The sequence below is a fragment of the Chlamydotis macqueenii genome, chromosome 6 (assembly GCF_036417535.1).
Source record: "Chlamydotis macqueenii isolate bChlMac1 chromosome 6, bChlMac1.mat, whole genome shotgun sequence".
In the NCBI taxonomy this organism is placed as follows: Eukaryota; Metazoa; Chordata; class Aves; order Otidiformes; family Otididae; genus Chlamydotis; species Chlamydotis macqueenii.
In genome coordinates this window covers 7,507,921-7,525,000 of record NC_141561.1, presented here as the reverse complement: position 1 = coordinate 7,525,000, position 17,080 = coordinate 7,507,921, and the positions used below count along the sequence as shown (strand labels likewise).

The window sequence follows — 17,080 nt, the reverse complement described above, 5'->3', positions numbered from 1 at the left end:
ATACTTTTTTTTACACTTAACGAATATTTAAATGGAAACCTGATGGCATTTTCTGCTAACTCTAAGCTTAAATCTTGGCCCGTGTACAAAATCCAAAACTGTCTTATCCCTACTGACTTGGTTTTTCTACATTTGGAATGTAACTTCTTGTTACACACTTCTGCATTGTTGGATATTTTCTGTCCTTTTATAGTCTGTTTCCTTTCCATCTCAGCGCTACTCTTGGAAATGTAATCTGTGTTATATCCTGTCCTAAACTATAGCATGGGCAGGTGGATGAAATAGCAGTAAATTGTCTTAATTTTTTTCTTTGAAGCACTACAGTACTTTCTTTTTGAGTCTGTTTAAATAGTTGTGCCATGAAATGCATCTTATACAGCCACTCTGGGTAAGCAATATATCGTACTGTAAATATAGCAATTGCTGTCATAACTTGGAGTTTAAATATCTGGATGGTAACTAGTGCCTGTCTGATACAAATTGGAAGAGAGCACAGGTCATCATCCTAAGGTGCTGTTTCAAAAGAAATATTTCCTATTTTGATTCTGGGATATTGTGAAATGTCATGGACAAAATGTTGCTATGGTACCTTGAGATCCAAATGGTGATTTTTGGTTTCTCTGTAAAGGATGTCCATAAAACCCATTGGTTTTGGTTTTCAGTGTAATTGTAAATATGTGAAACTGTACGTGTCTTTGTGTCTGAAACTAAACTAAATGTGGTGATAGTAGAGGCTGAGAGGGAGGGAGAGGAGGTGCAACAAGATGCCAGTGGTTTTTCCTGACTGAAACCCCCACTGCAAATTACTGGTGAATTGTGTGAATTGCAGCCTGGCTGAGGTGTTCGAAATGAATGAAAATTAACGGGATCGGCATCAGCCTCACAAGTGAATGACTGAAAACATGCAATAAAAGGCTAATAGACAACACTATTACTCTGTTCATCACTTTGATTACAGATTTTTTTTTTTGTTATACTCTTGAGTACAAGCATTATGTAATTTGTAAAATGATGCTGTAGTGGAGACCTTGGTACGACACTATTAAAAATCTTCCCTTTTTGTGAGATATGAGGTTTGTAGAATAGTGAGATTCTTTCGTATGTTGAATCTTAATCTGTTCCTGATGGTGGGAGTGCTGAAGTAATGTATCTCACTGTGACCTGGTACTTCGGTATTTGCATAAAATGGCAGTTCTGTATATTCTTTTGGCTAACTGTAAATATAAATGTTTCATAGTAGCGTAGTTGAATTTTTGAGGTACAGCCATTTGTGTGAGATTAGAAAAAACAACTTTATTTCTAAGAACTTGTAAAAAAAAAAAAAAGTATTTTCAATAAAATTCCCTACCTCACCTCTATTGTGCAGAAATTATCCAATTTTCCTGTTTAGTTTTCCAACTTCTTTTGTAAACACAAAGGTGATCCTTTTTCAGTTATTGGCAAGACATTGCTGTCTTTCATCAAATCAGTCAAATAGTGGAATCATTGAAAGTCTGAAGTCTAATTTGTTTCCTTTGCTTCCTTTACATTGTGGTGCTCTGGTATTTGATACCTGAAAAGTAAATTCTAGATATTTTATACCATCTTCAGCTGCTCCCTCACTCTCCCCTGGTTTGAAAGCCTGTACCCTGTAATTTTACCGTGTAGTGGCTGGCCATGCTTGATTATTTTTATTTTATTGTTTTTAGCAATGGCGAGTGGGGGAAGAGGGGTGAGGGGGTGGGTAATAAGAGCATACCAAGACGTTAGGGGAAAGATTCCCAACCCTTTCTTTGCAGCAAAGGGAATTGAGCAAACACTGTTTGCTTTCTTTAATTGGGGTGTAAGTGCACATTTCCATAATTGCTTCTAAAAATAAATGTCTTTAAAGACTTGGAAGTTATGCCAAACTAGCTAATTAATTCCTCATTTCTCTGAAATGCTTAACTCCTTACACCTTTTAAAAAATATAATTAATGCCAGGAGTGTTCTCTCACATGGCTACTGAGAATGACTTGCTCTGGCTTCTTGTGAGGTGGATATAACAAACCCAAATCAAATTTTTACCCTTTAACATTTCAGTACTTGGGTTTGATTCCTGTATATTCCTGCACTTACAGTGACACCATTTTTCTTCACCAGAGATGGTGTCCTTTGACAACACCTGTAAAATTTACTCTCTGAAACTGTCTCGTGGTGCAGGTCCCTGTGGGAAGGGGAGAAAGGGCTCTCTGCCCTGCTGGAAACCCTTCTTCAGGAGAACTCGTTCTTTTTTACTTACATGCAAAAACCTGAGATTTGATAGGAGGGTTGTAGAGAATAGCACCAGCTCCTGCTCAGCTTTGTGAAAAAGGACTAATTTTGAACCCAAATAATCTCAAAAGACTGTGGGCTTTCTGGGCTCAACTTCTGCTTACTTTCCTTCAAGAAAGGTTGATGCATGTATTTTGAGATGCAGATTTTTGTGTCAAATTGCTGTTTGTAGTTTCAAGACCAGTGTAACATAGCTGGGTTGGCAAGCCTAAGAACCCTTCCTTTTCCTGAGGTTTGAGCAGTAGCTCAGAGCTTTAAATGTTACTGCATAAAATAAATACTAGGTACCCCCTGCCATCATAAAAGGACAATGTATTTAGAGGTCCTCAAATTTAAGCTCCAGATCTTGAGGAAACTTGGCACTGCAGCAAAGTGCTCATACCTACTATGTGGCAGTCTGCATACTGTGTAACGGGTTCTTCACTGTTCTTAGAAATGAAGACCGTACTCTCTTTAAAACAATAAGGCTTGCCCTGGTCAAATACTGTAAGTAATTAAGCATGACCCTCCTCACTGAGTCACTTTCCATTGAAAATAAAGGTTTTTCAAGAAGGTTTTTAAGGTTTCTCACCCTTTTCTAACCTTACTAGGTTAGATATACCTTATTACATGTATTTGGACTTTGATGTGAAAATCTGTGATCTCAAGTAAGAAATATGCAAAGTTAGGCTTGTTTATAGAGTGTTCTACTAGACTGGACTCAGCCAACATACTTCTTAGTTTTGCTGTGCTGAGTACAGGGCTGGGATGCACTCACATCTCCCCTGTTCTCCAGCATCATTAAGCTGAAAGACCTTCGTTGCAAGTGCTGGCCTTGAACAACCACCTCATTCTCTAAGTCCAGTTAACGAAGCAAAAATGTGCTTTCACATCTTGATTAAAAACTCAGGTTAAAAGTTTTACAAACCTTTATGTTGGAGACTAATTTTAGTGTAATTAGCTGGATTAAACATTTCATTTAAATTGCAAATAACCTTAATATTGGAGAACTCAGACTTTAACGAATGTTAGTTTTTCTTATAAGATGTGCATAAGGAGAGGGTTTTGTAATTCTGACCTTTTTTTAATTACTGTCTATCCTAGACCATTCCCATTCTTTCCCTGCTTATGACCATCATCTCAGTTTAATTTCATGCTAAATAAAAAAAAAAAACCCTCATATTTATTTGCAGCTTTGTTGGAGACACTACCTTAATCTGAGAAGAATTAATATGCATCATGGAATTATGTACATCCCACTTGAGTTCATATGCCAGGGCTCCTACTTTTACTCCGCAAGGTACTTAAACATGAAGAGACTTTAACGTGAAGTTGCCATGGATTTTTGGCATGAGGACCAACTGGTATTCCTCAAAACGGGACTGTTAACTGTTTGAGCTTTGAAGATTACTGTGATGTTAGGATTCCTCTTATACTGGCATAATGTTCTGTCATTGTTATGTGACATTATAACTGCAGAAACTATTAATAAAGAATTTTGCTAGAAGTACTGATTTCTCTTTGCTTTTATCAAGTTTAGACCAACTCTGAAGTCAAGCTATGGGAATAAAATGAAGTTTGAAAGCTATTTAAGTAACTAAAATGTTTAGTGCTCTGGGGAATGCTGATTTTATGTAAAACTTAGAACTTCCTTTTTTCCTTTTTGTAAAATACTAATTTTCACATCACTGCTGGCAGTGAAGTGAATTCTTGAGGGCTCAGCCCATAACAGTTGTAGGGCTGAGTTTTACTGCATCTCTACCTGGAGCCTAGGAGCTCACAAAGGCATAAAGGCTCACTGCATTTTGATGTGGTGAAACCAAGTCTTTGTTGCTACACTGTCTCGTTCCCTTGAAATTTTAAAATGGAAAACTACTCAGGAAGAAGCCTTATCAGAAAGAGGAGCATCTAAATACTAATAGCTGACCTTTTTTTTTTTTCTTTATTAATGTATAATAATGTTCTTCATATGTTAATTAATTTTGTACAGTTAGTAGTAGCTAGTTACACTCACTAACTAAAAATTCTTTTTGCAGTGCAGATGGAGACTGTTACATGTCATCTAATTACACAGTGCTCACTCAAGTGTTTCTTAAAACAGTTCAAGTTTCAGAATCAAATTTGCTGTTCTATTTCAGATTAAGGATATTGAAAAACAGCAGTAGACTGTCTAGTGAGTCAAATAGCATTTTACAGCCTTTGCAAACAAGAGAAAGGTAATGCTCCTGTGCTTTTGCTGCTCTGAATCAGCAAACAAGGGTGCGAATTACAACACGTCAGTCTGAGTAGAGAAAATATGGCCACTCCATGGGAAAAGAGCAGGCTCAGGGGAACTGCATCCATGTGTATCACCATATCTGATGGGGGCAGTCAGGAGGCTAAACAAAAGCTTCGGTATGTTTTATGCCAACATAATTATGTGGTTTGGGGTTCCTGTGGGATCATCACAGGCACACTTAACTCATCTACAAGTCTGAGCAGAGCTTTCACAGAGCTTTCAGCATCCGCAGTGCTTTCTGCCACCAGCATACGTTCCGTAGGTTTTTACAGACAAATTGGCATTCCCACTTACCTTGCCTGCCACATAGCAGTGACGGTGACGTCTGGATTTTTCTCTTGGAGTCTCTCCAAATACAACAAAACGTGGCCCTGTGTTCACAGTGAAGGAATGCCCACTCCAGTGAGCAAAATTTTGCAATAACATTGCAAAATGTTTATCATACTGCTGTCTAATAATAGACTCCATGCACACAATTGCACTCCCTCTGCTGTCACTTTTAAGTCCAGTGCCTTCTGATCTTTTTTCACAAGTGGAAACTTTTTATATGGAAAATAGATACTTATTTGGCAAGAGTTTTGAAAAATTCACTGTCTTCCTTTCAGAAAGGGATGGTCCAGCAACTGCAGAGCAGAAGGGCGTTCATGTTGATCTCTGCATGGAGGGTTCGAAAAATCAGTACATAAAATGAATACGCATGCCTGTGATGTAATTGTTTCTAAAATCTAAATGCAAACTTAGGCTTTTTTTATTCTAATTTCTCCAGCCATTACTCATTTTTAGTTTGTTTGGTTTTTTATAAAGCTAGTAGAAAGAAAGGCAGGATTTATGGGAAGAGACTGTTGGAATTTATGAATTATAACACTGAAGTATTTTATTACTCTAGCAATCATTCTTTGTTCCTCTAAATTCCTTGCACAGCTTTGACTAATTCTGCTAATGTGGCTGTTTCAGGTGCACCAAAAACCTGTTTAAGGAAGGTAACAATTATTCCTTTGATCCTGAGTCAGCTAGGCTGTTCTGCCATCTCCAATCAATGTCATGCATGTTACAGAGCCCATATGGAATTATACTACTGCAATTACAGTATTGGCTTGCTAGAGCCAAGGCCTTTGGGCTTTTTCAACTCTCCATTTGGAGAAAAAAAAAACAGGGGAAGGAGTAAAGGACACTGATTTCTTAAATAATACACTAATGAGGAAGAAGGAGTAAGGGAGGCATGCATATCTAGGACACGGTGAGGTCGTACATTGAAACTTCGCCACCACAGGTGCATCCTGGCTTTTGAAAAGTTAAATCCTTTATTTGAAAAGGTAAGTGATGAGTATAAGGCCTACAAAAAGACAATTTGTGAGGGGGTTTTTATACCATTATAGAGAGTGAAGCTCTTTTATGTATACTACTATTTAAAGGCTTTCCTGAAATGTTGAAAAACCTGTGCATTTACAATACAGTCATATGTACCATGTAAGAGGAGACCCAAGTTCCCATCAACAATCTCTACAATACAAACTATCTGCATTTTTCATTTTGTTTTTCAGATAAAAATCTACATACCTGGTTAGGCATGCATGCACAAAATCCACTGCAGTGCCGGAGAATCGATCAGGTAGGGAAGGCATCAGTCCTCTGTGGGCCCCAATGTAGAACATGGCTGCTATCCGATCCATGGAAGCCAGCGGCGGTTTTCCTGTCGCCATCTCAAACACAGTGCAGCCAACGCTCCAGATGTCTGATTTTCTTCCATATCCAGATTCATTTATAACTTCTGGTGCCATCCAGTATGGAGTCCCATGCACGGACTTGAGCATCTCGCTGTGCGTGCCACTGAGGCTTACCCAAGCTAAACGCCTGGCACAACCAAAGTCAATGAGCTTTACTATGCCATTTGGCATCAGCATGACATTATTCCCTTTGATATCTCTGTGGACCACACAATTGTCATGTAAATATGCAACCCCTTGTAGAATTTGTTTTGTGTATTTACAAAGGACAGTTTCTGGCAATGGACCGAAACGATTAATAATACTAGAAATGGAGCCACCAGGAACAAACTCCATGAAAATGCTTAAAATGTTGTCTTCCAGACAAGTTCCTAAATAAGTTACAATATTGACGTGCTTCAATGTCTTCAAAAGATCAACTTCCTCATGAAACTTCTGATACTCCTTTTCTGTAGTGAGTTGATCTGACGTCTCCAAAACAATCTGCTTTACAGCTATTAATTGTCCCTGGCTTGTCAGACCGCAGTATACCTACAATGAAACGAGCATTTATTAAAATGAAACATGAAATAAAACTAAGTATTCACTTATTTTAAATAGTATCTGTGTTTGTCATGTTTCATGTCTTATTGTATAATCCAGAATGTTTAAGTTATGTGTTGAATAGGACAACAGCCAGTTATAAGGTAAGATGTAGCTCAGAGAAGACCAGCGCATCTCTAAACATATTCAGACATTAACTCACCGTGCCATAGGCTCCCTTTCCAAGGACTTCACCTCTTGTCCACATGATAGGATCTTTGTTAGTTAAACTGCTTCCTGGTAATTTAATAGATTCCTCAACGTTTAGCAGGTCACTTTCTTCATTCAATGCCAAAAGGGCGTTATTGTAACTCTGTTTGAAAGATGATGGTCAGTGTGGGAAGAAAGCAGGGAGGAAAAGAAAGCCTTCATATTATCCTTACATTTTTTTATAAGGAGTAATTTTAAGCTGGCATGACTCTTCTCTATAGATTTTTATCGATAGAATTGCTATACTAAGTAAAACTATGTAAATATTTTCAAGTGTATATCATAACTAGAAGATTATAGCATGACGTCTTTTTCCATTGACAGGAAGACAAACAGAAGGAACGTTTAAAAGAACAGGATATACCTCTGCTTACTACTTTTTTTTTTTTTTTGCTACATTGGTACAGTTTGCTAAGCTGAAGGGTGAATAGTAAGTGCTCCAGGTAACATATGTAACCCAAGTCTGACAAAAACAATTTTGACATGACTTGACAGGAAGAGGCTGCTTCAGAATGAAGGCAATAATTACTCCATCCAGCCATGGATCTCCCTAGAAGTGAGAATGCAGGTATGATTGGCTTCTGTGTCTGCAGAAACATAAGGAAGTGTACAAACATGTACTGAAATAAATTTCCTTATAAATTTCTAATTTAAATAGGCAAAAAGCTTACAAGGCCAAGGAGAAGCAGTACTGGCAGATAAGCGCCTTAGTAGGTGAAGGTTCTTAACTGACTTGGTGGCCAGAATCTAAGCCTCTCGAGCGGGAAGTTTTGATTAAACATTAATTAAACAGTCTTAAGTCTGTCTGATAAGCCAATACTTCTAGTTCATACCTAGAAAAGTATCTAGTTGCACTCAGAGACCCAAGGAAATGGCCCTTTTGGATATACAAGAACCGTTTGTAGTGTCTTTTCATATTCCTTAGGTGTCAAGACCTCAAGAGCTTTTGCCTTGCCCCAACACCTTTGTGTACATGCTCTTCAGTTAAAATAGCCTCTCCTTTTTATTCACTACAATTTATGAATTTATCTTGACCCATCATAGAAGCCTTGACAGCTATTCCTGCCTTAGTACCATCTGGCTTGTGTCCTGACATACAGCCTAACACGGGTGTCCTCAACTGAGCACTGCAAGAACCAGTGGGTAACTGGCCTGACAAAAAGAGACTTGACAATTAACACACATATATTTCCTATCTTTCATCCAAACTTGTGTTGAAGCATCACTCAAAGGAGCTAGTAAGTTACAAGAAATTATTTTTACCTTCTCTAGAGCACTATTTACTATTGCTCCATCTCCATTCATCACATTTTCTTCTTTAGTATGTGTATTTTGCATTTTAGAACCTGTATTTTTTGTTCTTGAAGAGTTGATGTCTTTTTGTTCAAGCATTAGCAATTCTTCGGCCAGACAACAAAGGAACTCATCAGTCACATCCTCGTTATCTGCCCAGGACAAGACGTTTTGACTTGTCTGGAAACTAGGGCTTGTAACATTTTTTGTCTGAATAACTGAAGACAGAGCCAATTCATTTGCCAAACCACTGTTTTGAGGTGTGTATGCCCAACTGTGATTTAATTTTTTTGCAGAGGACTGACACTCCAGTCTATCTGGACAGGGCAATGCTTCACATTTATTTATAGACTTGAAGGAGGCCTGGTCTGATTCCAGGCCTTTGCGGCCATCCATATCCACCCTGCACTGGGGTACAGAGATGTTCTGGCCTGTTAGACTGCTACCGAGAGCCACACATTCTCTGTAGTCTTTATCACTGAACTGAAGAAGATTCTGGCTACAGGGAGCAGCTCTCTGATGGTTAGGTAGATCCCGACTGTTTAAAGACTGCTCCAAAGAAACTTCTTTAATTGTTGATAAGTTTGAATTTGAAAAACGTTTATTTTGCTTAGCTGATTGCGAAAGCTCTTCTAAAAATGTAAGCTGATGATCTGTGTCTTCATGAAACAATGTCAAGCTGCTTGAAGTGTTTACTTGACAATCTGAATCACAATCAGAAGTTATTACATTATCTTGCTTTGTGTTGCTGTCACTCAACTTGGTACTTCTGTTCTTTGCAATTAAACCTTTCTGCTTTTGTTTAGCACCAGGTACGGTGGTCTTTGGCTTAGAATATGTTCTCTTTTGAGTATTTCTTACTCGGCTGCTCTCTCTCCCTTTATGGCAGGTAGATCTGCAGGTGGTAGCAGTGCATCTCCCCGCTGGAGTAAAACAAACATCTCTATAAATTCTGTTCTCATGTTCATCAAGCTCCCGCATGTGGGAATAGACGGGAGTTCCAAACATTTCATAAATACCTGGGCCATTGTCACTTGAATTTATTTTCTGGAACATGTCAGTGTATTTCAGATCTACAAAATCTGAAGCAGGCTGTGCGTGTGGTAGAGAAAGTGGAGTAACAGGTTTCTTTAAGATAACTGAATTTTTGCAACTGCAGGAGAAACTTCGCTTTTTAAGTTTCTGAGTTCCCTGATTCAAATGACCTTTGTCTGCTTGAGGGGTTTTTTTTTGACACTTCAGGGAAGTCTCCTGAGTGGATTCCATGTGTGGCTGTTCCAAAGACGGAAAAATCTGACTCTTGGCACTACATTTTGCAGCAATCTCATCAGAAACAATTAAGTCTTCAGATACCTTTATCTTGTTACTCATTTTAGATTTTGATGAATGTTTTTTTCTATTCATCTTTATTTTACTTTTGTCATTTTCTTTTTGAGCAAGAATGTTGAAGCTCTGAGTAACATGAGGAGGCAGGCTACGAATGACCCTCTTTTTTGTGGCAGGTTGTTTAGCAATGTGTAGTTCTCTAGCTGGTTCTTGTTCAGAGAATGTAACATGAACAACAGGTACAAGCTCACTTTGGTCTTTTGAAGTTGTTTCTGACGTTGCTTCTTTTTCCATTTCAAATTCAGAGAGACAAACATTATTTTCTGTCTGTTTTCCAGAAGGGTCTTGGACTTCTACTCTGGGAATGACTGCAGCTACAGAATTACCTCCTAAGGCATAGCAGGCCTCTGTCACTTCATTTTTACAGGAAGAATCTAAATCACGATTGTCAAGCACAAAGTTCGCACTCTCAGCATCTTCATGTGCTCTATAATCCAGTATCATCTCTGTAGCATTTCCCTCTTCTAGACCAGTTCTACAGCAATTCTCTGCTCTTCTTTCCTTATTGCCAGCTCTCAAGACATCTCTGTTGCTTGTCGCTGTAAATGTTGTCTGAGCTGTAAATATTCCACAGTTTATTGGAGCATTACTTGAACTCAAGTAGGGATGACTATCATCACAGAAACTGGCTTGGGTCATAAGATCTATGTTCTTACAAGCCACTGAAAACTGGTGCTTCATCTGGTCGTTCTTTTCAGTATTGGCAGCTACATCAGCTTCCCTCCATTTTGAATTGCTTTGAATTTCTTCTTTCTTTTTTGTAGGGTACTTACAATAGTTACTCAGGCTGAAATAGTACAGGTCTTTCACTGGAGTGAACTTATCAGAAATAGTAGCCACAATCAAGTCTGATGACTTTTCAATGTCTCTTTTTAATAGATTGTCTAACTGATACTGATAAAATTTAGCAACTGGCTTTACAGGCTGAGGAATAGAGTTCATAATATTCAAAACATTTCTGATGTTGGTGCTTTCCTTGACAATATCATCCTCTAGAGGAGCAAGATGAATTGTTCTGACAGGCTGAAATGTCACTGGTGGCAAGTGAAACTGTAATTTCCATTAAAAAAAAAAACATTAATAATGTGCTACAAAACAGGTGCAGGTAAAATCTAATCACTAAGAACCAAGTAGACTTTGAGAAAAAAAAAAAACAGAAAATGATTATTATTTTATATATTCCTATATTTAATCTAATGTGAAGTGTAACATCAAAATCCCGAGAAAATACATGAATTTCCTCACATCCAGAATTATTTCTAAGTATTTCATAGTACAGAAAGTGGGATTCTTTGCTTTAAGGCACAAGTCATTCTCCACTATTTAAAAATAATAAGTTTTCTCTACACATACAAATAAATCTTGTCAGCTATTAACGATGTCTTACCCCACACAGCATGCTTGCTACAGGAATTCAAAGGCTGATCAGTGGCTTCAGGTGCCAAAGTTTCTTTCTTGCTGTGCACTCTCACTGAATGAGAGTGTCACTCATGCTGATATTTAAAGTCTTTTAATGTAACCCTCCAAAGTGTGTTGATACCAGTAATTATATTCCCAATGGAACTAGACCTCAGGTAAGCCATTTTTAAAAAGCAAAAGCCAGACTATTGTAACAGAATGTTGTTTTATCCATGGAGAAAACAATTCTTACAAATTATTCATAGGTTCTAAAAGGGATTATTATAAATATAAACACATAGCTCTTCCATATGCTTAGTGAAGTCTTATAAAATTCCATAAACCATGTTATATGGGCCACAGATTTTTAAGTATATTGGAAGACAGCACAGTCTGCACTTCACTTTCGGTGAAGTTAAACAGATAGCTACCCAAAGGCCAGTTTTATGTGGCAGCTAACACAGAAGTCTATTGTGCATGGGATGTATTTTATTGTCCTTCCCTTCTTCCTTCTCTTTCCATTCCATTAGTTGAAAGGTACCATATATCTTTGAAAGAGAACAGATCTGAGAATTTTAGTACTTTGTTGTGATTATTTAGATGAATAGTGAGAATAATTTTCTGAAAATAATATTTCTGGTCTTTATTTTATAGGAAATGGAGAAAAAATAAGCTTGAATATACTGTATATTTTTATGCAAATGAATGCAACAGAAATAATCACACAGTCATATGCTCTGAGTACTCATTTGCATGTCTAAATTCAACATCAGTTTGCAATCTGCAGGAAATTTTTGTTTGCATTCCAAGGGCAAACTGAGGTTTGAATGTGCCAGGAAAAGCAACGCGTGCTGGTTGGAAACTTACAGTTCTGAAGGCTTTGTCTAGTCTGCGTGGCTTTAATATGAATGCTGAGTTTATCCCAAATGATATGCCTCTAGAAATCATTAGAGTTTAAGACGTGAAATAAAGCTATATTAAATCACACTGAGGTCAGCTAAATTATTTTTCTTAAATATTTCCCTCCATTTTAAATGGTTTTTCCATAGCTCTTTTTGTGGTTTTCTGTCAGAACTCTTGCTGCTACGCCTATACTTCACTTTTTTTTTTCCTGTGAACGCTGTTGTATTCTGTAGTGGGCTCACTAAAGTACATAGCAGATTCAACAAGTCAAGTGTTTTGTACAAAGGGCTATTAATTAATATTCATAAAGATCAAACTCTCTTTTTTCTTTTAAGGCTCATGTGATGGAATGCACCGATTCATGGAAAATTGCTAGCTTGTTTGTAAATACAAAAGTAGCTATAAAACCTGTTTTGTCAGGAATCCTATTTACACTTACTGCAAAATTTCATGTCAAATATGTTTAATACTAAGACCTTGTTTTTTATTTGCTGATACAATAAATTTCAGCAGTCATCTAATATCAACACTGTTCTTCAACTCAGCTTCAATTTAAATTACCACTCAAATACAAGAAAATTGCTTGTTTTTTAAATTTGGCAAAACTAGACATCTAACATGTTTAACATACAGGATGCACATCCTTTAAATTAACTTACATATTTATATTTTGAAAGGTTTTATATCTTTTTTAACTGCCAATCCTTTACCCCCGTAAATCCCTGGTGTAACTCCTGACTGACAAATTGTTGATATATATCTGAAGATTTGCTCACACACACACACACATATATATAGATAGATAAAATATATGTAAAAATATTTCATGTTAATCCAAAAAACTGAAGACTAAGCACAGGATAATACCTACACTTCTTCTCTATTGCTATTTTTAAATTTCTGAAAGCATATATTACTTTTAACGGTGTTCAGCTTTATATGTCATACCATCTTACCTCAGATCTCTTGGTCATGGTTTTTAGCATTGTTATATTTAACCCTTAAAAAAAAAATTAAATATTAATTTGATATTTTAAAACAGACTACAATTTTTATCTATAAATTAATTTAAAACCATTGGGTTCTGGGGACCAAGAATCTATCTAATGACTGGTTGCAGGACTATGCTATAAACTTGCTATGCAGAAAAAAGTTCTAAGTTGAAATGTAATTGCAATACTGAACCTCACAATTCAATTTTTCTATAGAAATTTCAATTATAGAAATACAGAAATATTCAATTTTCTATAGAAATGTTCATTATAGAAATATAGAAATATTCAATTTTCTACAGAAAACTATAAAATATGATAACTTTAAAACAGTGAATCTAGTTAATTTATGCAAATACTTCTCCTCAATTTCAGACGTTTGCTAACTTCAATATGTGGCTAATTAATATTGCCAGTACAAGGAAAAAAGTGAAAGAGATGCCATCAGAGCCTCACTCCAGCTACAGAGAATTACACTGCATTTTGTGGGCTCAGTTTCATTACACAGAGTAAGAGAATGGTGAAGTCTGCCATTGCTTCTCTTTATCTCCTTCATTCTGCAAATACACACACGTATATCATTAAAGAAGAGGGTCAACATGGCTGAAATCTACTTTATGTGAAGAAGTCAAACAGACATAAAGACAACTTCAAGTTTAAAGAAAAAGAATTCCTAAGGCTTTGCCATTTAATTTGATAGGAATATATAGCTTTATTTAAAATTTGTGATCTTTAAAATTGAACTTACTTTGTTGTATTTGTGCTTTTATTATCTGAAAAGCATCTAAACCCATAAATGATGAGACGTTTGATTCTGGGCATGAGGCCTGTAGCAGAAAGCTGAAGTCAAAGCCACATCCTATGTTGTCTTTCTTCGGGAGGAAAGGTAAAGAAGTGTGATGTCTCGTCTGTAACGCTAACTGATTTTCACATGGAAAACATGCCACTTGTTGATCTGGCCACGGTCTGGACGTTGGTGCTATTTGGCTAAAAGGCAAAAATAAAAAAAACCAAAATACAGCGTGAAAAAAAGTGGAAAGGAGCCTACTCATTTCAAATAATCACATGACTGGAGAACACTGTGAATGAGAAGTTTGCAAGCTCCAAGAATGCCAAAGTATGTTTTATTTTTTGGTCCGACTGGGAAGTTTTGGCTCTCCCTGCAAGCATCCGACTGTGATGCCAGAGACTGACAAGTGAGAATGAATGACAAACAATGTGAACCAAGTAACAACAGGGACAGAAAAACATATTGCCCACCCTCCCCTTCTTGACAAAAACTGACTCCTTCCAGTGTGTATTTTTAATGAATCATCAGGAAAGGGTGTCAGAAGAATTCTGAGGACCAGATGTGCCTTTGTTAGTTACACAATATGCTATGGCCTGCCTGAAAGAATCGAGGCTGTGTGGACAGGCCTCAGGTCTCTGCCACCTGGTTTCTGAAGAATGAAAAATCCAAATATGGAAAAAGATAAATACTGTAACTGAAAAGACGTACAACAACTTAGTCTAAATTGATCTTAAAGCTGTATGCAAGATAATTTTGTCTGGTTTTAATTAAGTCAAATGCTGACGTAAAACCATATACCAGATTTTTTTTTCTTGTTATACCTAATAATGTGTTCATCTAGTGGAATATCTTGCCTCCAGCAATGGCCAATAATTGATGTCGGGAAGCACAATACTTATAGCTGTATAAAACATCTGACACTAAGGAAATCTTTTCTTACTCATAGACTACTGCCTGCTTTGTCTCAATTTCTGCATACCCAAATGCAAATAAAATATTAATACTACTTACCTGCTTTTTCCTGAAACTTTGTATGACTGATGCATTTCTTTCATTATCTTATCTGCATTCTGAAAAGCAACAACACTTTCACAACCTGCAAAAATACATTATTATTTGCATAAAAGCAGTATAAATCACTGACCAGTAACACAAAGCAAATGTAGGTAATTTTGGCCATTAAAATATTATTATAAAGAAATACAGGAAGTTACTATCAGGGAAAAAAGAGCCTGTTTCATTTGACTAAGATACCTATACTTACTTTCTGTTATAATTTTTGGAAATGTGAATGCATACATCTGAATTATTTTTAGTTATTTAGGTAAATGTATTAATTCAATGTACTATAAAAGCAAAGAATCTAAAAAAATTCCGGTTACAGCTCCTATTTCAACAGAACAAAAATATAAGAAAAATATTGACAGAAACCCTACAAAAATAGAGCATTTAAAAATAGGAAAGGTATTAAAACAAACAAAAAAAAATCTCAGGGCTTTTCACAGGTAGAAAATAACTCTTGAGTTTTTATTTGAATTCTTTTTTTTTGTGGTTGCTTGGTTTTGACAAGTGGCTAGATTTCAAGTTAACATTGTCCTTTTTCTTCTTCAGATCCCACATGTAACACTTCATATGTATAAACTTTGGTTAGGCTACCTTGTTTGCTTCTCCTCTTATTTTGTTCCTTGTCAGACATACTGTCCTCAGATGTATTAAGACTCCGAAACCTGAAAAAATATTTCATTAATTGATTTCCAATTCACATGTAAGAATCAGTACTTTATACTTTGTTATTTCAGAGCCATAAGTAAGACAAAACCAGCATTTTTAAAGTACTTGAAATTATTAAAAATATTATAATTTTTCTCTACAGAGCCAGTGCATACAGACTGATCTGACTGAAAACTTAACAAAAATCTCAGTGATATCAACAAAGTAAAAATTTCGTGCTTTATCTCAGGCCTATTATAAATTCACAAATACATGAATGGCAATGTATAACCTGTGAATATTTACAAAGGTAATGTTTTAGGTGTCTAAAAACTGTACACATTATAAAAAATAAATAGCCATTATATTATGCCTTTTTTGTTGCCATTGAATTTCTGTGCGCTGTGCCAGGCATCTGACTGAACTTGATAAAACCAAGAGTCACTAACCTAGACAGAGTTAGCCTATTATCTGATTAGCAGTAAACTTTTGTTTCTCATTTAAAATTATTGTATTGGCAGAAACAATATCTTAACCATGAGTGTACCTTTCTGTGAGCATCTTAGTACCTCCCTATGTTCAGAAAAATGTATTATTCAAATTGTACTACATTTATGAAATCAAAGCACCTTAAAGCTTACATTAAATTAGTATTAGAAACATTCGATATTTTAATTCCTGGTTGTATAGCGATGTGTGCGCAATATTGATCCTGTTTACAGTTCACACTGTTCCTGAATATGGCAAGTAAGCACACTGTGAGCTGTTTCATGATTACGAAAACATCAACTCTCTTTTCTAAGATTAAACTAAAAGATTAACAGTACCATGATAAGATAGTAGCATAAACAACAGAGAACAATCACAAATCGCAGACTCTTAAAGAAGAACCAGGAGAGGGTGAAGAGCTCCTGTCAATGACCTGTAGTTGATGACCAAGGCCGTACAATGAACGGCAAAGGTAGCTGTAGAAGTCAGCACTTTTGATTTCTCATTCTTATGCTGAACACTAGATAATCCATTTAAATATTTATCCCATTATATTAGTCTGTTAAAAGTCATATTAGAAGATCAACTTCTCCAAACTTTGCTTTTTTTTTTTTTAGACACAAACCTGCCTTCAAAATAGAAACCGAACAGGTTCTATTAAAAGGCATAAACAACGCCTTACCCGCTGCTTCAGCAGCAAAGCGTGGAAGAGGCACAGCAACCCGCAGAGAAGTCACAGCGCGTTTTCAGCTCATAGCTGTTCTTCCTTTGCTGGACAGCAAGCAGCTCAAACAGCAATTCCATGGACCTTGCTGTTCTTTTCGGCCCGTTTTTCCGATTGCGGAGCGCGCAGCACCTATTCCTGCGGCAGGCCCTTCCGCAGGCAGCTGCCGCCGCACGGGGCTGTTGAGTTTACACCGTGTTGCCGAGGTAACCCCCCCCATCCCGACCCCCCCGACCCCCGGCACTTCGCTTGAGGGAGTTTGATTCACAGAGCGGCCTGGGAAAGCAAACACTGCTGAAACACACGGTAGTGTTTTAAGCTTTCAGCACA

At 36.8% G+C, this 17,080-nt stretch overlaps 2 protein-coding genes across 10 annotated transcripts in view; one reads left to right on the top strand and one right to left on the bottom strand.

Moving 5' to 3' along the window:
• Positions 1-3,778, top strand: part of CCNT2 (cyclin T2) — a 27,678-nt gene extending 23,900 nt beyond the window's left edge. For 7 of the 9 annotated variants that reach the window (XM_086750407.1, XM_086750408.1, XM_086750409.1 and 4 more), the window contains one exon: positions 1-1,372. This exon is cut by the window's left edge. The gene's annotated coding sequence lies outside the window, so the exon portion shown is untranslated. The other 2 variants (XM_086750406.1, XM_086750405.1) reach the window with 1 other exon arrangement.
• Positions 3,779-4,801: 1,023 nt separating this feature from the next.
• On the bottom strand, positions 4,802-16,914 carry MAP3K19 (mitogen-activated protein kinase kinase kinase 19). Its single transcript, XM_086750892.1, has 9 exons — positions 16,709-16,914; positions 15,484-15,554; positions 14,839-14,923; positions 13,786-14,024; positions 13,002-13,045; positions 8,329-10,794; positions 7,019-7,168; positions 6,107-6,804; positions 4,802-5,203 (listed from the first exon to the last, which is right to left on the bottom strand). Exons 2-9 carry the CDS (start codon positions 15,521-15,523, stop codon positions 5,137-5,139), a joined length of 3,789 nt encoding a protein of 1,262 aa, XP_086607018.1. The 5' UTR covers positions 15,524-15,554; positions 16,709-16,914; the 3' UTR covers positions 4,802-5,136.
• Positions 16,915-17,080: the final 166 nt, after the last annotated feature.